The 16,352-nt window shown below is 51.7% G+C and overlaps 1 protein-coding gene across 13 annotated transcripts in view; it reads left to right on the forward strand.

Annotated features, from left to right (window-relative positions):
* Positions 1-15,216, forward strand: part of Svil (supervillin) — a 125,733-nt gene extending 110,517 nt beyond the window's left edge. For all 13 annotated transcript variants that reach the window (XM_013515381.1, XM_013515379.1, XM_013515382.1 and 10 more), the window contains 8 exons: positions 1,838-1,943; positions 2,528-2,735; positions 4,305-4,438; positions 8,463-8,618; positions 10,142-10,285; positions 11,302-11,426; positions 13,986-14,141; positions 14,238-15,216. In XM_013515381.1, the coding sequence (XP_013370835.1) occupies positions 1,838-1,943; positions 2,528-2,735; positions 4,305-4,438; positions 8,463-8,618; positions 10,142-10,285; positions 11,302-11,426; positions 13,986-14,141; positions 14,238-14,324 (1,116 nt within the window). In that variant the 3' untranslated portion in view covers positions 14,325-15,216. The remainder of the gene's footprint in view (positions 1-1,837; positions 1,944-2,527; positions 2,736-4,304; positions 4,439-8,462; positions 8,619-10,141; positions 10,286-11,301; positions 11,427-13,985; positions 14,142-14,237) is intronic.
* Positions 15,217-16,352: the final 1,136 nt, after the last annotated feature.

Genomic DNA, 16,352 nt, shown 5'->3' on the forward strand with positions numbered 1-16,352 from the left:
CCCAGCCTGCTGCAGTCTGTTTGCTGATCTCAGACACACCATTTCACACCCCCCTCAGACCTTGTACCCTCTGGGGCACTTCCGACATACAGATGTGCAAAACCTAGAAACTGTAAGAATTTCTTTAAGAGTAGCACCCAGCCTCTTAGGGTGCAGGTAACTGTTAGTGCCGCCCCCAGTGTTATTCAGATCCCTTCCCAGGCCTCCTCATCCTGCTGTCCCTTTACCACGCTTTATCTCCTTATCGTACTTTCTGCCCCCTGAAACCACAGAGTCAGGGCATGTACTAATTTACTATCCGCCTTCCCCCAAGAGCAGGAAAGAGCCCCGGTCAGTGCTGGTCTTACAGCACCAGGGCCTCACAGTGCCTGAGAGGTTCCCCACCCAACTCCAGTGAGGTGTAGATATTTCCTTTTGGGTTTTAGAGGATCTATGCCACGTGTCTCATCCTTCGGCACCAGTAATTAAGAGCTGACTCTCGGGGTTAAGAAGACATGACGTCATGTGCAAATATCTTCCCCACCATGGATGAGTGACTGAGAACAGCATGAGGGAAGAGACCGGAGAAACTTTCTCCAGAACCAGAGCCATGCACACTCAGCCTTTCAGAGTCCTCAGAACTGATCATCGTCCCTAAAAATCATTGTAATGTATGTTTCCTACTATGCAACATATTTTAGAAATAGTGGTTAGCAAGAGTTGCATTTTAATTTACTCCTAAGAGTAGGTAATCTCAACCACTTTTTTTTTTCTGTAACGGCCGTGGATTAATAACATTTCAAGCATGCCTTAGAAGCATCCTTAGAGTTCTGAGTCTTCATCCTTCCAGACTGGGCACTTTATTTATTAGTGCACCCAATGAAAACACCACTGTAGACACTTGGTAGAAAACACTGCCACAAGATGGCACTTGACTGGCCTTTGCGTAATACAGACCAAGATTGGTTCACTGACTCGTGGCAAAGAATGCTTCCTGTCGTTCAGAGCACCCCGACTGCCAGCTCAACCAAACATTTCCTCTTTGAGGGGAAATATCCTGCCAACGTGAGCGTGAGTTGACTTACCGCTGGCATCAGTTGAGGTGCAGCTGACCCCTAATGAGAGGAATGGATGACAGGAAGAGGGGTGTCCTGTGAGAGCCACCGCTGTGTGAGCAGACTGCTGGGACGGTGTGTTAGCTTCCGTTACCTTAACCGATACCTGAGATAAGGTTTATTTTGGTTCGTGGCCAACTTCTAGACCTGTGATGAGGCAGCATAGTATGGAGGAACATGTGGAAGAGCAGAACCACTCATGACCAGGAAGTGAAAGAGAAGAAGAGGCTGAGGTCCCACGGTCCCCTTCAGGACCACACCCCCAAACACCTAAAGACTCCCACTGGGCCCCGCCTCTTAAAGGTCCCCCCACCTCCCAGTAGCACCGTGTGAGGGACCAAGCCTCCAAATCATCAGCCTCAGGGAGACTTAAGCCCCCATCTATTGCAGGTGGTTACAAAGGATGCATCAATCATGTTACAGCCATATCACAGAAAAGCATTAAAATATCAAAATTCATGTTTCAGAAGAATATTCGACAAGTGAAAAATAATGAATGATAAAAATGAGCATAAGACAACAGAAAATAACACTCTTATTTAGGACAAAATACAGACCTGAAAAATGCTATAAAAGGAAGCAGGTACACATTAAAGCAACAGCACTTATCTTTGGATAACAGTACTTTCACCGGCTTTTGTGCGTTAGCCTTGTAGTTCTCAGATGTCCTCCGGCAGGCGCGCACTGTTGTGTGCCCTTGAAAGCCCATCCCGGCGTCTGACCGGCTGTGTTTGACCTCGCAGGTCCAGGTCCTGCAGGGGAAGGAGCCACCCTGCTTCCTCCAGTGTTTCCAGGGCGGGATGGTGGTGCACTCTGGACGCCGAGAGGAGGAAGAGGAGAATGCGCAGAGTGAGTCACCTTTACGGTCGGAATCCATAGGGTTTTTCCTCCTCCCGGCAGGTGTTTCTCTGGGTGAGCAGGTATAAAGTGAGTCTGTTCTCATCTAACCGTGGCCTTGCCAGTGGAAACCTCCTGATAAATCAGCCCTTCACCCCCCCACACACACACACTGTGGAATTTCCCTCGGGACCCACCTTTGCATGGAAGAGGCTGGAAGATCACTCGGCCTTGAACTAAGTTCTCTGTCCGTGCTTTTCAGGACGGTAAAATCACCAGTGGCTCCTCTGTTATAAATTACAGTCTTTTGTTGGCCAACATCCTCCCACCAAAAAGGCAAATCTGAGCTGTAGACCTCTATGACTTACTGTGTAAATTGTGCAGAGAAGGTTTTTCTGCACCACGACCTCTGGGAACCGGCTTCTGACTAACTCCAAGATGATTTGCTTCCCGGAAAGCCTAGGCGCAGTCCTTGCCCGGCTGAATTCAGGCCGCTTCCCCGGAGCCCCTGCCGTGTGGCTGCTGCCTGCCTGCACAGGGAGGACGGGCTTCCGGTCCCGCTCAGGTCCTAACTGTGCTGCCGGCGCCCCCTGCAGGTGAGTGGAGGCTGTACTGTGTGCGAGGAGAAGTGCCGGTGGAAGGGAACTTGCTGGAGGTGGCCTGTCACTGCAGCAGCCTGAGGTCCAGGACCTCCATGGTGGTCCTCAACGTGAACAAGGCCCTGATTTACTTGTGGCATGGATGCAAAGCTCAGGCCCACACCAAGGAAGTGGGCAGGACCGCAGCCAACAAAATCAAGGAACAGTGAGTATCCAGGGCCTGTGAAGAGCCGACCTCAGAAGGGGCTTCCCGGAGGTGTGAGCGCAGGCCAGGAGGGAGGGGACCCTTGGACACCTCTTGTGCCCACGGTGACTCGACAAGGGTCAGTTGGCATTCCAGGTGGATGGGACATATGGTCAGCCGGGACCTTTGACGTGAGCGCGTCCTCAGCTCTCCGAGGATTCCCCTTCCTCGGCAGCATTGGGCAGGCAGGGGGCGCACGCTCCTAGTCCCAGCTGCACAGGAGGCTGGGGGAGTGTGCTTGAGGCCAGGCTGCAACAGCGCAAAACCCCACCTCCAAAAACAAGAAGACACAGGTGCTGCTGAGAGCACAGGAAATGACCCCAACAGACACGGGAGCTTCGTCCTCGTAGGTACAACTCAGCTTTTAAATTATAAGCCTGGAATCCTCTGATATTTAAAGAGCAAATTCTAAATTTCTTTCAGGGATTCTAAGACTTAGTTTCGTCAGAACAGAAGAGTGGGAAAAGCTAAAGAAGCACTTGGCAGGGCTGTGAGATGTCCCATTAGAAAACAGCACTGTGCCCCTTCTCAGGCCAAGGTCCTGGCAGGGATTCCTCGGGCACAGCACCTGGTGTGGGTCTTCTCCTTCTCCCAGGAGGCCTCTTCTGGGGCAGAGTACTGAGCAAGGACCTGGGGAGAGGGTGCCCTGCAGCCTGGAGACAGAGAACCGAGGAGGCTCTGTCACCCCTACTCCCGCCCCATCACCGGGCCAGGAGGGTGGCCCTGTGGCGCTGTTCTCCTAGCACCATGCAGAGGGGCATCGCAGGCAGCCAGGGGAGCCCTTGGGAGGACCTCGGTAACGTCCTGTGCGGCCACCACACACCACCAAAGCACGGCGTGGCATAGCCCGCTCTCCTGGCACAACGCTGTGCAACAGGGCCTGCTTTCCTTGTGACCGCTGGAGAACGTAGCTCTGCATGGCAAGGGCAGAGGGAGGAAGGGACGCATGTGAGCTTCTGGCCCGCAGACCAGGGAAGCAGTCGCGAACATCGCTCTGTGGGCTGTGGAGCAGGAAGGGAGGGAAATGGTGCTCAGCAAGCTGTCCATGGGCATGCGGAGCCCGTCACTGCTTTTACCTGGACCGCTAAGAGGAAAGCAAAGCAGGGAAGAGCTCATTCACTCGCTCACTGACGCATTCAGCAAATACGTATGGAGCTCTTCTTTGGTGCAAAGCACAGATTAGGGGCCTGGGACTTGGCCGTGAGTAAACCCACGTCTCTCTCCTCATGACATTTATGTTCTGGCAGGAAAGGACAAGAGATAGCAAAAGTGTTGTTATATGTTAAAACAGGGATCATTTTCATTGCCTATCATATGTAATCATATAATCCTCTCCAGGGGCAAGCCAGCCCTTCTCTTCCAACACAAACACACTCATAAACTGGAGAATCTGTTTTCCCTCTTAGTAAGAACTGCTTTTAGTTAGAAAACAGAACTGAGGGAGCTGGCCCATTGATTTAGTCCTCAGCAGTTCTGTGCTGCTGGCTCTTTCTGGGCGTGCGAGAACCCACTGGAGTTTGTCCCGTGCAGGTGCCCCTTGGAAGCTGGACTGCACAGTAGCAGCAACGTGACAATACACGAATGTGATGAAGGATCTGAGCCCCTGGGGTTCTGGGACGCGTTAGGAAGAAGAGACAGGAAAGCCTACGACTGCATGCTTCAAGGTAACGCCCCACCCATAACCTTCAGTTGTCTTTTACTTCACTCTTTAACTTATTCGGGAAGTATGTATCGAACACGCACTGCACACTACACACAACCTAGGGCGTGTCCTCCCAAGCCTACTGCCCAGTGGAGAGGCTAGGTCTGTGCCGTGTGCGAGCAACTAGAATCCGACATACAGGCTGCTAAGGGTCATAGAAGAGGTGCAGGGGAAGAAGTTAAGCAGAAGATTCCCACACAGCTTTATGGGAAGGCGGCAAGGCACGGCCCCTGGAGGTTGGTGCGACGCGGAGAAAAGAAAACGCCATGAGACTCCACGAGCAGCAACACTGTGGAACCTGAGGAGCAGGACTCTGTTCGGGGGCCCTGGAGCCAGGCTCTGGGAAGTAGTGAGAAGGCCGGTGAGAGCGGGGTCCAGCAGACATGGCAGGATCCTGGTGGGGGGCTGGAAACCCCGAGCCATTCGCAGAAGTCACTGCTGGAAGCGGAGGCTTGGAGGGCAGGGACCGATGCTCCGTGCACACCTAGTAGATGTTTAAGGAACCTGTGAACACAGGGAAAGGACCAGCAGCCTGTGAACTTGGAGCCTGAAACTCAGATAGGTTGGGGAGGCGATCGCTAAGTGATGTGGCGTGAGTCGGCCACGGGGGCAGGCAGGAGGAGGGAGCAGCCATGGAGCCCCTGGGCTCTTGTCCTTTCAGGGACTCACAGATCTCCGTGTCAGAGCAAGGGACACAGCCCTCAGAAAAGGGCACAGTAGAGTATCTGTCTGATGTCGGGTGCTATTCAGAGATTGCACATTCGTGGCCGTTAGCTAGAACTCACCATTTAAAGGGCAGTGATGGAACGCATGAAAAGTGGGTGAGCAAGGTCATGAATATCAAGAGGGGACAGGCACCACCGTTGGTGGCCGTAGGACAACAAAGAAACATCCTTGGGTTTGAGGGTGAGCTGCTCATCACCAACCAGGGCTGCAGTCCTGCAGGAGATAAGAGTGGCTGGGGAGGAGGTACCGGAAGCCAGTGAGATATCGGAGAAACGTCTACTCGACAGTCTTCTACAGCGAAGGAGGTGCTTCCGGGTTTATTACACCATAGAAAGAAGGAAAGCACAGCACAGGCTACGTATCGCCTGTCTGAAATGCTTGGAACCAGAAATGTTTCCCATTTCAGATTTTTTTCAGACTTTGGAGTATTTGCACACACATAATGCGATGCTTTGGGGATGGCACTCCCGTCTAAATACAAAATTGATTTATGTCTCATACCTTGATACACACAGCCTGAGGTGATTTACATAATATTTTAGTGCCCCTGTGTTTTGACTGTGACATGCGGTCAGCTGTGAAATTTTCTACTTGTGGTATCATTTCTCTATGTAGAGAGCTTGGGGTTTTCGACCACTTGACTGCTCGATCTGTAGTAGGAGTATTCGAGTCCAGAGGAACACTTTTAGGGACTAGATGATTTGATGTGTTGCCCGTCCTTGGTGCCAGTTTCGGGTGGAGCCGAATTCAGCTGAGAAAAGGACGGAAGTACAGACATGGCTGGTTAAAGGAAGTCCACGCGGAGTGGGGGTGAAGCGCACAAGGGAGGTGCAGCTTGCGAAGGGGATGACATCTTTGTTGGCTGTTGATTGTCTTCTACATACCCCACATGAACGGGGCCTGTGAAGAGTCCTGCTGGCACCAAAAATGACAAATGTAGATGGCCCCCGCGGCATGGGCCGCCCAACCACACCCCATGTGTCATTTTCTGATGTTTGTTGATCTGGGCTTTTCTTACCCTAAAGACATTAAATCCTACGTAATTTTCCTTGGTCCTTCATCTTAACTGTACCCTATCGCTGGGATTTAGCTTGACGAGCGTGGCACCCAGCTGATAGACCAGCTTTCTCTCCCTAGAGCAGAGCAGGGCGCCGACGCACGGGCTCCCACTGGGATTCAGTTCGCAGAGTCCTGGCAGTCTCAGGGACCAGCTGTAGCCTAGGGGCCCCCTCCGGGAAAGTGGAGTGTTCTGGGAGGTGGTGTGGAAGTCTGGGAGGAAGCAGACCCTTCTTACCCCCGTATCCCTTCAAAGTCACTGGTCCTGTTTGGAAAGATGGTGACTGCCGCTACACAGCGTAGCTGTCTGCATTTACCAGCGTGCGCCAGTATGCAAGTGTGTACTTTCCTACGTTTTCCTAAATGCACGTTATTAACATAAGGAAAGCAAATGTTTATTAAGCAGCTCTGACATCCCAGGGTCCATTTTTACCCTATATATGTTTTCCACTAACTCACCCCGCCCAACCCTCTCCCATTTTCACAAATAAGGAAGTGGGCAGAGAGAAGCTAATCACCCAGGCAGGGCTGCACAGCAGGGGTGTGTCTACACAGCGACTCTGTGCGCCTCTGCCCCTCTAGTTCCATAAACCTTGACATGACCTTCCACACATGATGCCTGCCAGGGGTAGTTGTTGAACTTAGGCAGATGAAGGAATAGTCATGTGCAATGTCTCTCAGACATAACTCAGATCCTCATTTTTCTGTGCCATTTTCAATATGCATTTTAAAAAACAAAATTTGGATCCACCGTTGTATCATCCCCCTTCTCCCTTTATTATGACTCAGTTCCTAAGTTGTTGCTCTTTCAGACTTAGCAGCTACAGAGAATTCCATGAACGGATCCCACGCTCTACTCAGGAGTTTTCTGTAGCTGGGGAGATGTTTCCCCCTTTTCTCTATTAAATAAGTCTGTGTGTTCATTCGTACTTAGGGTGAATCCCTAGCTACGGCTCTTGTCTTTTAAGAGGCTAAGTCATTCAGTATTTACCACCATGTCCGCCAGAACCTTAGCGCCACGTTTCACCCGTACCAGCAATGGACAAGTGTGCATTTCCCGGCACAATCATAAACTCAGCACATTAAGTTTTTCCTCTTTGCCAGATACCCTGGGCCGGATAGCTCGGTGCATTCGTCAGCTTTCTGTTGTTGTGACAAAGTACCTGACAAGTCCACTGAAAGCAGAAAAGGGTCACTTTGGCTTATGGTTCCGCAAAGTTCAGTCTATCTATCATTAGCTGGCTCCATGGTCTCCAGGCTTGTGCCAAGGCAGAAATACCACGGCGGACGGACATGGCTGAGAAAAGCCATTCGTGTCACGACAGCCACCCTAGAGAGGGCACCCAGAGAGCCTGTACTGTGGCTCCTCCCTCCTCCCTTTTGTTCCACCTATTGGGTGGTCCCGCGTGGGTCTCCCCCTCAGTGTGCTGTCTGCATGCCAGTCATCTCTGCAGACGCCCTCAGAGACTCACCCAGAGCTGTGCTTCACTAATCTCCTAAGTGTTTCCCAGTTCAGTCAGGTTGACAACCAAGGTTAGCACCACACTAATCACTGCTTTAATTTAATTGGTTAATCAGAAGACTGAATCACTTCCCATATGTCTGTCTGTGTGTGTGTGTATGTGTGTATACTGGTGTAGTGCAGTTTCTGTTTGCCATACACATACACACACGCAGACACAAACATATGCATTCACAAGATACATTTTTAGCTATTTGTTTTTCTACACTGGTGAATGTTTAATGTGTGCCTACTTTGGTGGATGTTTCATTTGTACACATTTTATTGAACTACTTGTCTTTCCTGATTTATGTACCTTCATGTATAAGGAACTGATTGCTGCATTACAAATGTTATTAAAACTTTTGTACTGTAATTTTTTTATTTTTATGTAATCAGTGCATAAGTCTTTCCCTTTCGATTGCTTCTTTTACTGTTGCAACTGAAAATGTCTCCCTCGGGCTGGGCCTGCAGCTCCCGGTGCAGTGCTTACCCACCCTGCGAGAGGCCCTGGGCTCCGTCCCCAGCACCGCGCACTCACGCACGCACGCACGCACGCACGCACGCTTCCCCATCTCCAAGCCCCGATAAACCCTCCACCCAGTCTGCTCCTGCCGATTCTTTGAACTGTTTCGTGCTTTGTCTTCAGCCGTCCGGAGCTGAGAGCGTGTGGGCTTCAGCTCCACTCTCTTTTCTTTCAAAGATCCTGGAAGTTTTAACTTCGCCCCGCGCCTGTTCATCCTCAGCAGTTCATCCGGGGACTTCTCAGCCACCGAGTTCGTGTACCCTGCCCGGGCGCCCTCCGTGGTCAGCTCGATGCCGTTCTTACAGGAGGACCTGTACAGCGCCCCGCAGCCAGGTACGGCCCGCAGGGGGCGCACCCTCCGGTTAGCGGTGACTGTCGTGTGCACTGCGGAGACCCCCGCCGGTGCTGTCTCACTTAACACTCGCACCTACCCTAGAAGGAAAGGGAGTGAAATCAAGTGCACGTGATAGCGTAGAGCATGTACTCCCACAGCAGTTTCTCCTTGACAGTCACCTCGAGGTTTACCCGTGGCAAGGCCTGTGGCCCAAAGACCTCAGAGATACACGGAGCACAACAGGATCTGTGGCGACTCTGCACCTCTCCCAGCCTTCTCTCAGACTTGTTGCTTCGTGGTCCCCAGGGGACTGTCCTTGCTCCAGCCATCATGTTTGCATTCCAAGAGAAAAACAGGGAGTCGGGGAAAGGGCAGTATAAACTGTTTCTTTCTTTCACAAAATAAAGCAAAATGCTTTCCCAGATGCCCCCAGCAGACTTCTGCTCACATCTCATTGGCCAGAGAGTGTCACATGGCCACCCCAGCTGCAAGGGAGCCTGGGAAAGCAAGTGGTAAGGAGAAGTGGGCAAGGCACCTGGTGAGCTAGCCGCTGAGCAGTGTGTGTGGCTCACCGCAGTTTGGGTCTTCTGATTCCGAGGTCAGGGCTGTGTCCACCACCGCCTCCAGCCAGCAGCCTCTGGGCCCCCCTCTGGCGGGGAGAGTTGCAGGGGCCCACCCTCCTGCCGTCAAGTCCGAGGGCAGCCAGCCCTGAGCTCGTGATACAAGAGCCTGCAGCCAGGTGCCTGTCCTCGCTGTGGTGGCCCGGGTCGCAGCCAGGCAGCCTTGACCTGGACCGGTGCACTTGCCGCGCTGCCGGAGACATCAGCAACTGTCTCAAAGGAGCATCTGCTCCCTGACCTCTTCTGCGGGAGCTCAGGGTGGATGTGCGCTTTTACAGGGTGTGGCTTCCCCAGAACCCTGAAGGGCAGGTGGGGAAAGGCGGGGTGAGCTGAGCCGCCAGCTGGAGGCTCCTGGCCAGGTGGAGTAAGAGTCACACTGAGGGCACGCAGACCAGAAAGTGAAGAGGGAGGAGCAAGACCGTTTTGCCTTTTAAAGCCCATTTCTCCTGGAGAGAGCCGGGGACCCACATCGTTGCTAAGCAGTCAGATGGGCGGGAACACCAAAGGCCCGAGGGCGGGCCCCAGGTTGTATTATGCTCTTCAGGCCAGCGCTGGCGGTGGCCACTCCATGACCTGCCACCGCCCCAGCCCTCTCCGGATGGGCCACAGGCAGCCCAGGGCTGAGCTGGGGTGACCGGTGAGGACCGAGAGGCAAAGGAAAGAAAGAGCCACACTGTTGCTGCCTCCTGTCTACCGAGGGGCTTCTCCAAGCTGACCTTTCCAGGGGCTGAGATTGCGGGGGCGGGGGCGGGGGCTCCACTTGCCCCTTTGCCCCTGAACCTGGGGGAGATGTTACCCTCTGACACAGCAGCGGGAGAGGGAGGCGCCGCTTATGCTGGGGCCACGGTGAGCTGGCAGCGTCCGTGCAGGAGCTCCTGACGCGCTGTCCTCACTCCCCACAGCGCTCTTTCTCGTGGACAATCACCACGAGGTGTACCTGTGGCAAGGCTGGTGGCCCATTGAGAACAAGATCACCGGCTCCGCCCGCATCCGCTGGGCCTCGGACCGGAAGAGTGCCATGGAGACCGTGCTCCAGTACTGCAGAGGTGAGGGCCAGGCGGGGGGCGGCGGGGGCTGCCGGAGCCCCGCCTCCTGCTGCACACCCCTCCCTCCGTAAGCCGCCATGGAGCCAGCTGCCCCCCTGTGACATCTTGAGGCTCACTATCCCTGCAGTCAGCACATTCTTGGCTGCCACCGTCAAGGAGGACAGGGCTTTCTCTTTCATGTCATGAGGCCGTCTCAGGCGCTGCCCTTGAGGTATGCCGTGGGGCACCCGCGTCGCCAACCCTCCTGTTCCTGGGAATATTCGTGGTGAGAGGCCGGTGGACCACCACCACGCTCAGTATCCGCAGGGTGCGCCTCGCCACCGGAAAACAGAAATCTCCGAACTGGCTGAAACGCTAGTGCCAACTCTGTCACCATGTAGCACTATTTTAGAATAATACCATATTCATAGTACTGTATTCATAAAGAGAAGCCCACAGTAAATTTGTGGGTTTTTTACTATCCCATTTACCCAGAACACATGGTCTTTTCTAGGAAGGAAGAGGACGGTGATTAACGTTCACGATTTTATTGATGAGCTTAGTATCTCTGAGTGTGTACGGCTCATTCTCTTGAAAAATTCTCTCATAATAAATATCTTTTTAAACTTTCCGCCAAATGTTAAAGCTACAGCATTAAAGTAAATGCTGCCCTTGGCTGTGTGATGCCACTGAAGTCCCTTGTGCATGAAGCCATCAGAGGAAAACCCCTGCGGGGGAAGGAGGAAGATATAAGAAGACCCGGCCCAAAGCCCCAGGGAGAGACCTGGGCCTTTCCGGGAACCAGAAGGCATCTTGTGGGGCTCAGGAAGTAGACTTACCTGACCCCGTGCCCCTGTGCTGGGCGTAGGGGCGAAGTGAGCGTTTTAGATAAACGTCACACACGTTATGGACCACTCAGAGCCCACATGTTAAGCAGGAAGTCAAAAGTTCCGAACGAAGAAGCAAAGGTTCCGAGGGCAATGAGGGAAAGCCAGGGTCGCTGGGTCATGTGACACTTGCATTCTGCTTTACCTCAGGGAAGAACCTCAAGAAGCCCCCGCCCAAGTCTTACCTTATCCATGCCGGTCTGGAGCCCCTGACCTTCACCAACATGTTTCCCAGCTGGGAGCACAGAGAGGACGTCGCTGAGATCACAGAAATGGTGAGCACACGGCCTGCCCTGGGACCCCCTGCCTGCTGGGCACGGGCAGACCAGCTGGGGGAGAAGCGTCCGGCTGCATTGCACAGTGGGGTGGGTTGGCCTTTTCTTTTGCATCAGGTCTATAGCATTACCCTAGAACAAAAGGAGGCCTAATGGGAAGTCAGCTGAACAGTCTGGGCTATTTTCTATATGTAGCACTCAGAGTTTAAATTCTCACGTTGGAGAATTTACTTACTCTAAAGACTGTAAATAAAAGCCTCTGTCTCTTCATCTGTTAGCTCAACAGAACTGCTTCCCGCATCACACCCCTCTAAGTCCCCATGTTTCGGGTGGTAACCGTGCAGGAAGACACACACAATAACCCTGTGATGAGTGAATGTATTGAATTAACTGAGCGCACGTAGCATGACTCACTTGTGAGAAGTCATTGCATACGTCTCGGTTCGTCTCTCACGTGACCACCTGGTAGTACCTGAGGCAGTCGTGACTTCTACCCACCAAAGGGTGTTCGTGTCCAGAAACGCTTTACTTCCCAACCACGTAGACAAGAAGCCTGTCGTGGAGCTCTGTGGAACTGTGTGAGTTACCTCACCGGTACTGGCAATGCCCAGGGTTCCTTTGGTTTGGTGGGAGATGTGTGCTCTCCCTTTGATTTTGTGACTGTGTTAGAGAAAGATGCTCTTCCGGAGAAATGGCTTAGGTATATTTTAGAGGAAATCTAAGTTATTTTAAACAAGCAAAGTCTGCTGCTATGTAGCCATAGAGTGAGCTTCTGTCATGGTACCCGCGTTGCCGCTTAACTGAACCTGTTTCCCTGGGGCGGGGGACTGGGAAACAAACCCAGGGCCTGGCACGTGCTGGGCAAGCGCCTTGCCACTGAGCTACACCCAGCCTTTCCAACCCGTCTTACTCTGAGCAAGTGGGTTTGATCTACTCCAGGAAGGTGCTGGCTACTCCCTCTGACATGGTCAAAGCGAGACAGTTCTGTTCACGTTAAATATGGGATCACAAAGCCCTAAAGCTCCGGGGATTACAGGCAGTGTGCCGCCTGCAGTCTGAGCTCAAGCACATAAACCACAATCCCATTTCCGTGTTCACTGTGGGCCGTGGGGGTGAGCAGCGCGCTGTGCAGGGCCGTGCAGGCCTGTGGGGTTCCAGCCTGTGGAAAATTGGGGTTCCTACACCAGCAAGTTGCACTACTAATTAAGAGTCACCAAGTGCATGCTCTGTGCTGGGCACTGCTGCATTGTTCCATTTATGTTCCCATTTCATCTAAGGGCAGTCCTCTGAGGTTCATCTTAGTATCACCCCCGTCTTCCTAGTGTAAGAGCCAAGCTACTTCAGTCACCTGCCCTGCGTCTCAGAGTCAGCGAGTGCAGGAGCTGTGTGCAGGCCCAGGCCTGCATTCCCAAACCCTCCTCTTGACCCGGGTCTGTCCTGTATTTTGGGGACAGCTCCTGGTTATGTGTTGTCTCATCCACCCACCTTAGAGGAGGACAGCTCATCTGGGACCCCAGTGTAATGGAGGAAGAGAACTTCCCAGAATAGCCTGTTCAGGTTAAATGCACACAGTGGTTTAAATGGAAGCAAGAAAAGGCTTGATTTATCCCCAGAATATTCTAGGTGCATGTTGTGTTTCTGGTGCTGGATCAAACACAGGGCCCCAGGCCTACTAAGGGTAGGAGCCACACTGAGCCACACTCCCATCCTTGCTTTCCTATTACGGATGAATAGATGGGGCCAGGTGCAGAGGTAGTGGAGTGGGTTCTCTTAAGGTTACTTTGAAATATTCGTAAACCCATTCTATTATTTGGAGGCATCTGGTGTTTAGACTTCAAAGCCAATCGTCTTCTCCCATAATGTACTCACAAGAGAGTCCTGAGACAGGACTTACTAGAAACTTCATGGTAGGGTGAGAAAATGTCTAAAAGTCAAGAGACCCATAAGCCTTTAACCAGTTCCCTTGCTTCAGAGCCCTGTCCCTCCCCAGTGAAGGGAAGCCCCAGAGCAGGTATGGTACAGAGGGCACAGGGCTATGTACTTGCAAGCTGTGTTAGTCAGCTTTCTGTCACTGTGACAAAATACCTAAGAGAAGCAACTTAAGGCAGAAAGGTTTGCTTTAGCTCATGGTGTTCGAGGTTTTAGTCCATGGTTGGCTGGCTCCCTTGCCCTGGGCTTGTGGCAAGGTGAGGCGAATGTAGTAGAACAGAGCTGCTCGCCCCTTGGTGGCCCCAAAGCAGAGAGAGAAGCAAACCCTCAGGGAGGAAGGGCCTGGGGATGGAACACACCCTTCAAGGCCACATTCTCAGTGACCTGCCATCGTCCATTTAGGCCCCACCTCCTAACGAGCCCACTGCACTGTGATCTCGTCAGGGTTAATCCAGGGATGAAGTTAGAGCCCTCATACTCCAGCTGCTTCCACAGAGCCCACCAGCTGGCAACCGCCTTCAGCACCATGAGCCTTTTGCGGGACAGTTTAGATAACAACCATAAGTCCAGCCCTTGATGAACGTGTTCCAGTGCGGACCACACCAAGTCCTTCTCTGTGCTCCCCCCCAGGACACGGAGGCGTCCAATCAGATCACCCTGGTGGAAGACGTCTTAGCCAAGCTTTGTAAGACCGTCTACCCGCTGGCCGATCTGCTCGCAAGGCCGCTACCAGAAGGCGTGGATCCTCTAAAGCTTGAGATTTATCTCACTGATGAAGACTTCGAGGTAAGCAGCGTTCCCGGGGCTGGGAGGTCGAGGCAGCCGCACCCGTGGCCGAGCGTGCCCTCACTGGGCCGCCCGGTGTCCCCTGTGCTTCCGCAGTTTGCACTAGACATGACTCGGGACGAGTACAGCACGCTGCCTGCCTGGAAGCAGGTGAACCTCAAGAAAGCAAAAGGCCTCTTCTGAGCCGGACAGACGCCGCGGCCCGCTGCAGGCGCTGCAGTACCAGCACCACTGCACCAGAAATCATGACCTCCCGGACTCTGTTTCTGTTTTAAAGTATTCTTACATCGAGTGTTTTCCAAACCTGACCTTGTGAACGACACTACTTGTCCCGGAGTTGTGTATTTTGTAAATGTTTAAGAGAACTCTCCGGAAACTTGCTTTCCACAGTTCTGCTGGTGATGTCAATAAAGGTCTCTGTCATGTACTCTTCAGCAGTGATTCCTCAGCAGCCACCAGAGCCTGCCCTTTCGTTCCAGCTAGGCATTGCCTTTGTATTTTTCCTTTTTTGAAGCAGTTCTCTTTATAAAGTGTTATTTTGATAGTTTGTAGATTCTAAAATATATATATTTATATAAACACCATATAAATCAAATATGTATCTAACAAAGCAATATGTATTCATCCACTTTTAAATTTTTTCTGTTTTGATGTCAAAAGGTTGTCACAAGGTCGTGGGCATGGCTTCTGTTGGATCAGGTCTGCCCCCACCTGTAGCTTTATACACGTTCAGAAGCTTCCTTCTGACTTAGGCCTGACTTGTTCTGAGTGCTGCTTCCGGTGCTAAAATGAACAAAGAACTTGTACTCACTGGTGTGGACTCTGAAGACTCTATGCGAATCAACCTTTCTACCTTAATCTCTCCCAAAAAATGTATAGTGCCTTGTTTTTATGTACAGTTTATATACGGAAACGTTTGCTCTGCGTTTTTGATGCTGGCGTAGAACATTGCCTACAGTTTTACTCTCAAATAATAGGAATAAAAACATCTCAATTTGTAAAACCAGTTGTAAACATTACACGTCATTTTGTGACCTAGGACTCCAAAATAAAAACTTCAGAATAATCACCACAATGAATCGGTTGGTTCACACTGAATTCTAAGCATGTTGCTTTGTGGAAAAAATGCATTTGTACTTTCAACATAGCACCAATATTTCATCATTAAATATTAACTGCTAGAACTCTAGGGCTAGATTTTGTGTAGGGTCATAAGATAAAATAGGCAGATATTTGACCCATAAAGTAATTCTAAATTCTGCAGTGGAGATATTCTGCAGACCATCATTTATCAGAAGCTCAACTCTACAACTATATCTACATTTCGGGATCTCAGTGTCTTTAACACCTGGCTATAGAAGGCAAAACTCAAAATGGTTAGCAAATGCCTCACATATACATACACTGGCCTTAAACGTAATAAGTTGCTCGCAGGCCCTATCCCTCCAAGGCCTGCACCGGGAGAGGGGCCTGTGGGCTGCGCCTGGCCCCACAATATTCTGATTCTGTGAAGCTGGGAAGTTGCTGAACTTCCCTGCCTTGATGTCCTTATGAAAGGAGATCTTGCCTTCATTATTGGACCTTTGGCAAGGATCGAGTGGGAGCTCTTTGAAAAATCATCAAGTGCTAGATACTTGCTGGTGTTCATATCAACAGGACGGTAGCAGAAATAGGAAAACATGTGAATGAAAGTTCAGGGTTGTTTTCATAGGCCTGGAGATCATAGATCAAACAAAATCAAGCAGACGGGGAGGGAGAGAGTCTATGGACCTCAGGTAGTAGCCAAAGAGGAGCAGAAAGAGGGTTCGAGAGAGAACAGATCAACCTGTAAGCATCCTAATAGAGACAGGGCTTCAGACACCTGTGACAGGTTCAGAAAGTACCTGGATTCTTGTGTACATAGGAAGTATATGAGAACCAACAGAAGATGGGAGATTGACCCATAGGTGGGTGGGTGGGTGGTGAGAGAGGGAGAGAGAGGGACTGACTAGAAGAGTCAGTTCATTGACTGTGGGCCTGAGAGGTCGCACAACAGGCCAGGTGAAGCTGGAGACCCTGGGAAGCTGGTGCCTGGCTGTCCAGGACCATGGGCTTCAGAACCAGGGAAGCCAACGGTGTGACTCTCAGTCCAAGGCCAGGGGCCACTGGGGTAAGACCTACCACTGGGGTATGTCCACAGCAGTCTAAGAGGAACACATCCCTGCTCCGAGA

The sequence above is a fragment of the Chinchilla lanigera genome, unplaced genomic scaffold, assembly GCF_000276665.1.
Source record: "Chinchilla lanigera isolate Chin_1 unplaced genomic scaffold, ChiLan1.0 scaffold00028, whole genome shotgun sequence".
In the NCBI taxonomy this organism is placed as follows: Eukaryota; Metazoa; Chordata; class Mammalia; order Rodentia; family Chinchillidae; genus Chinchilla; species Chinchilla lanigera.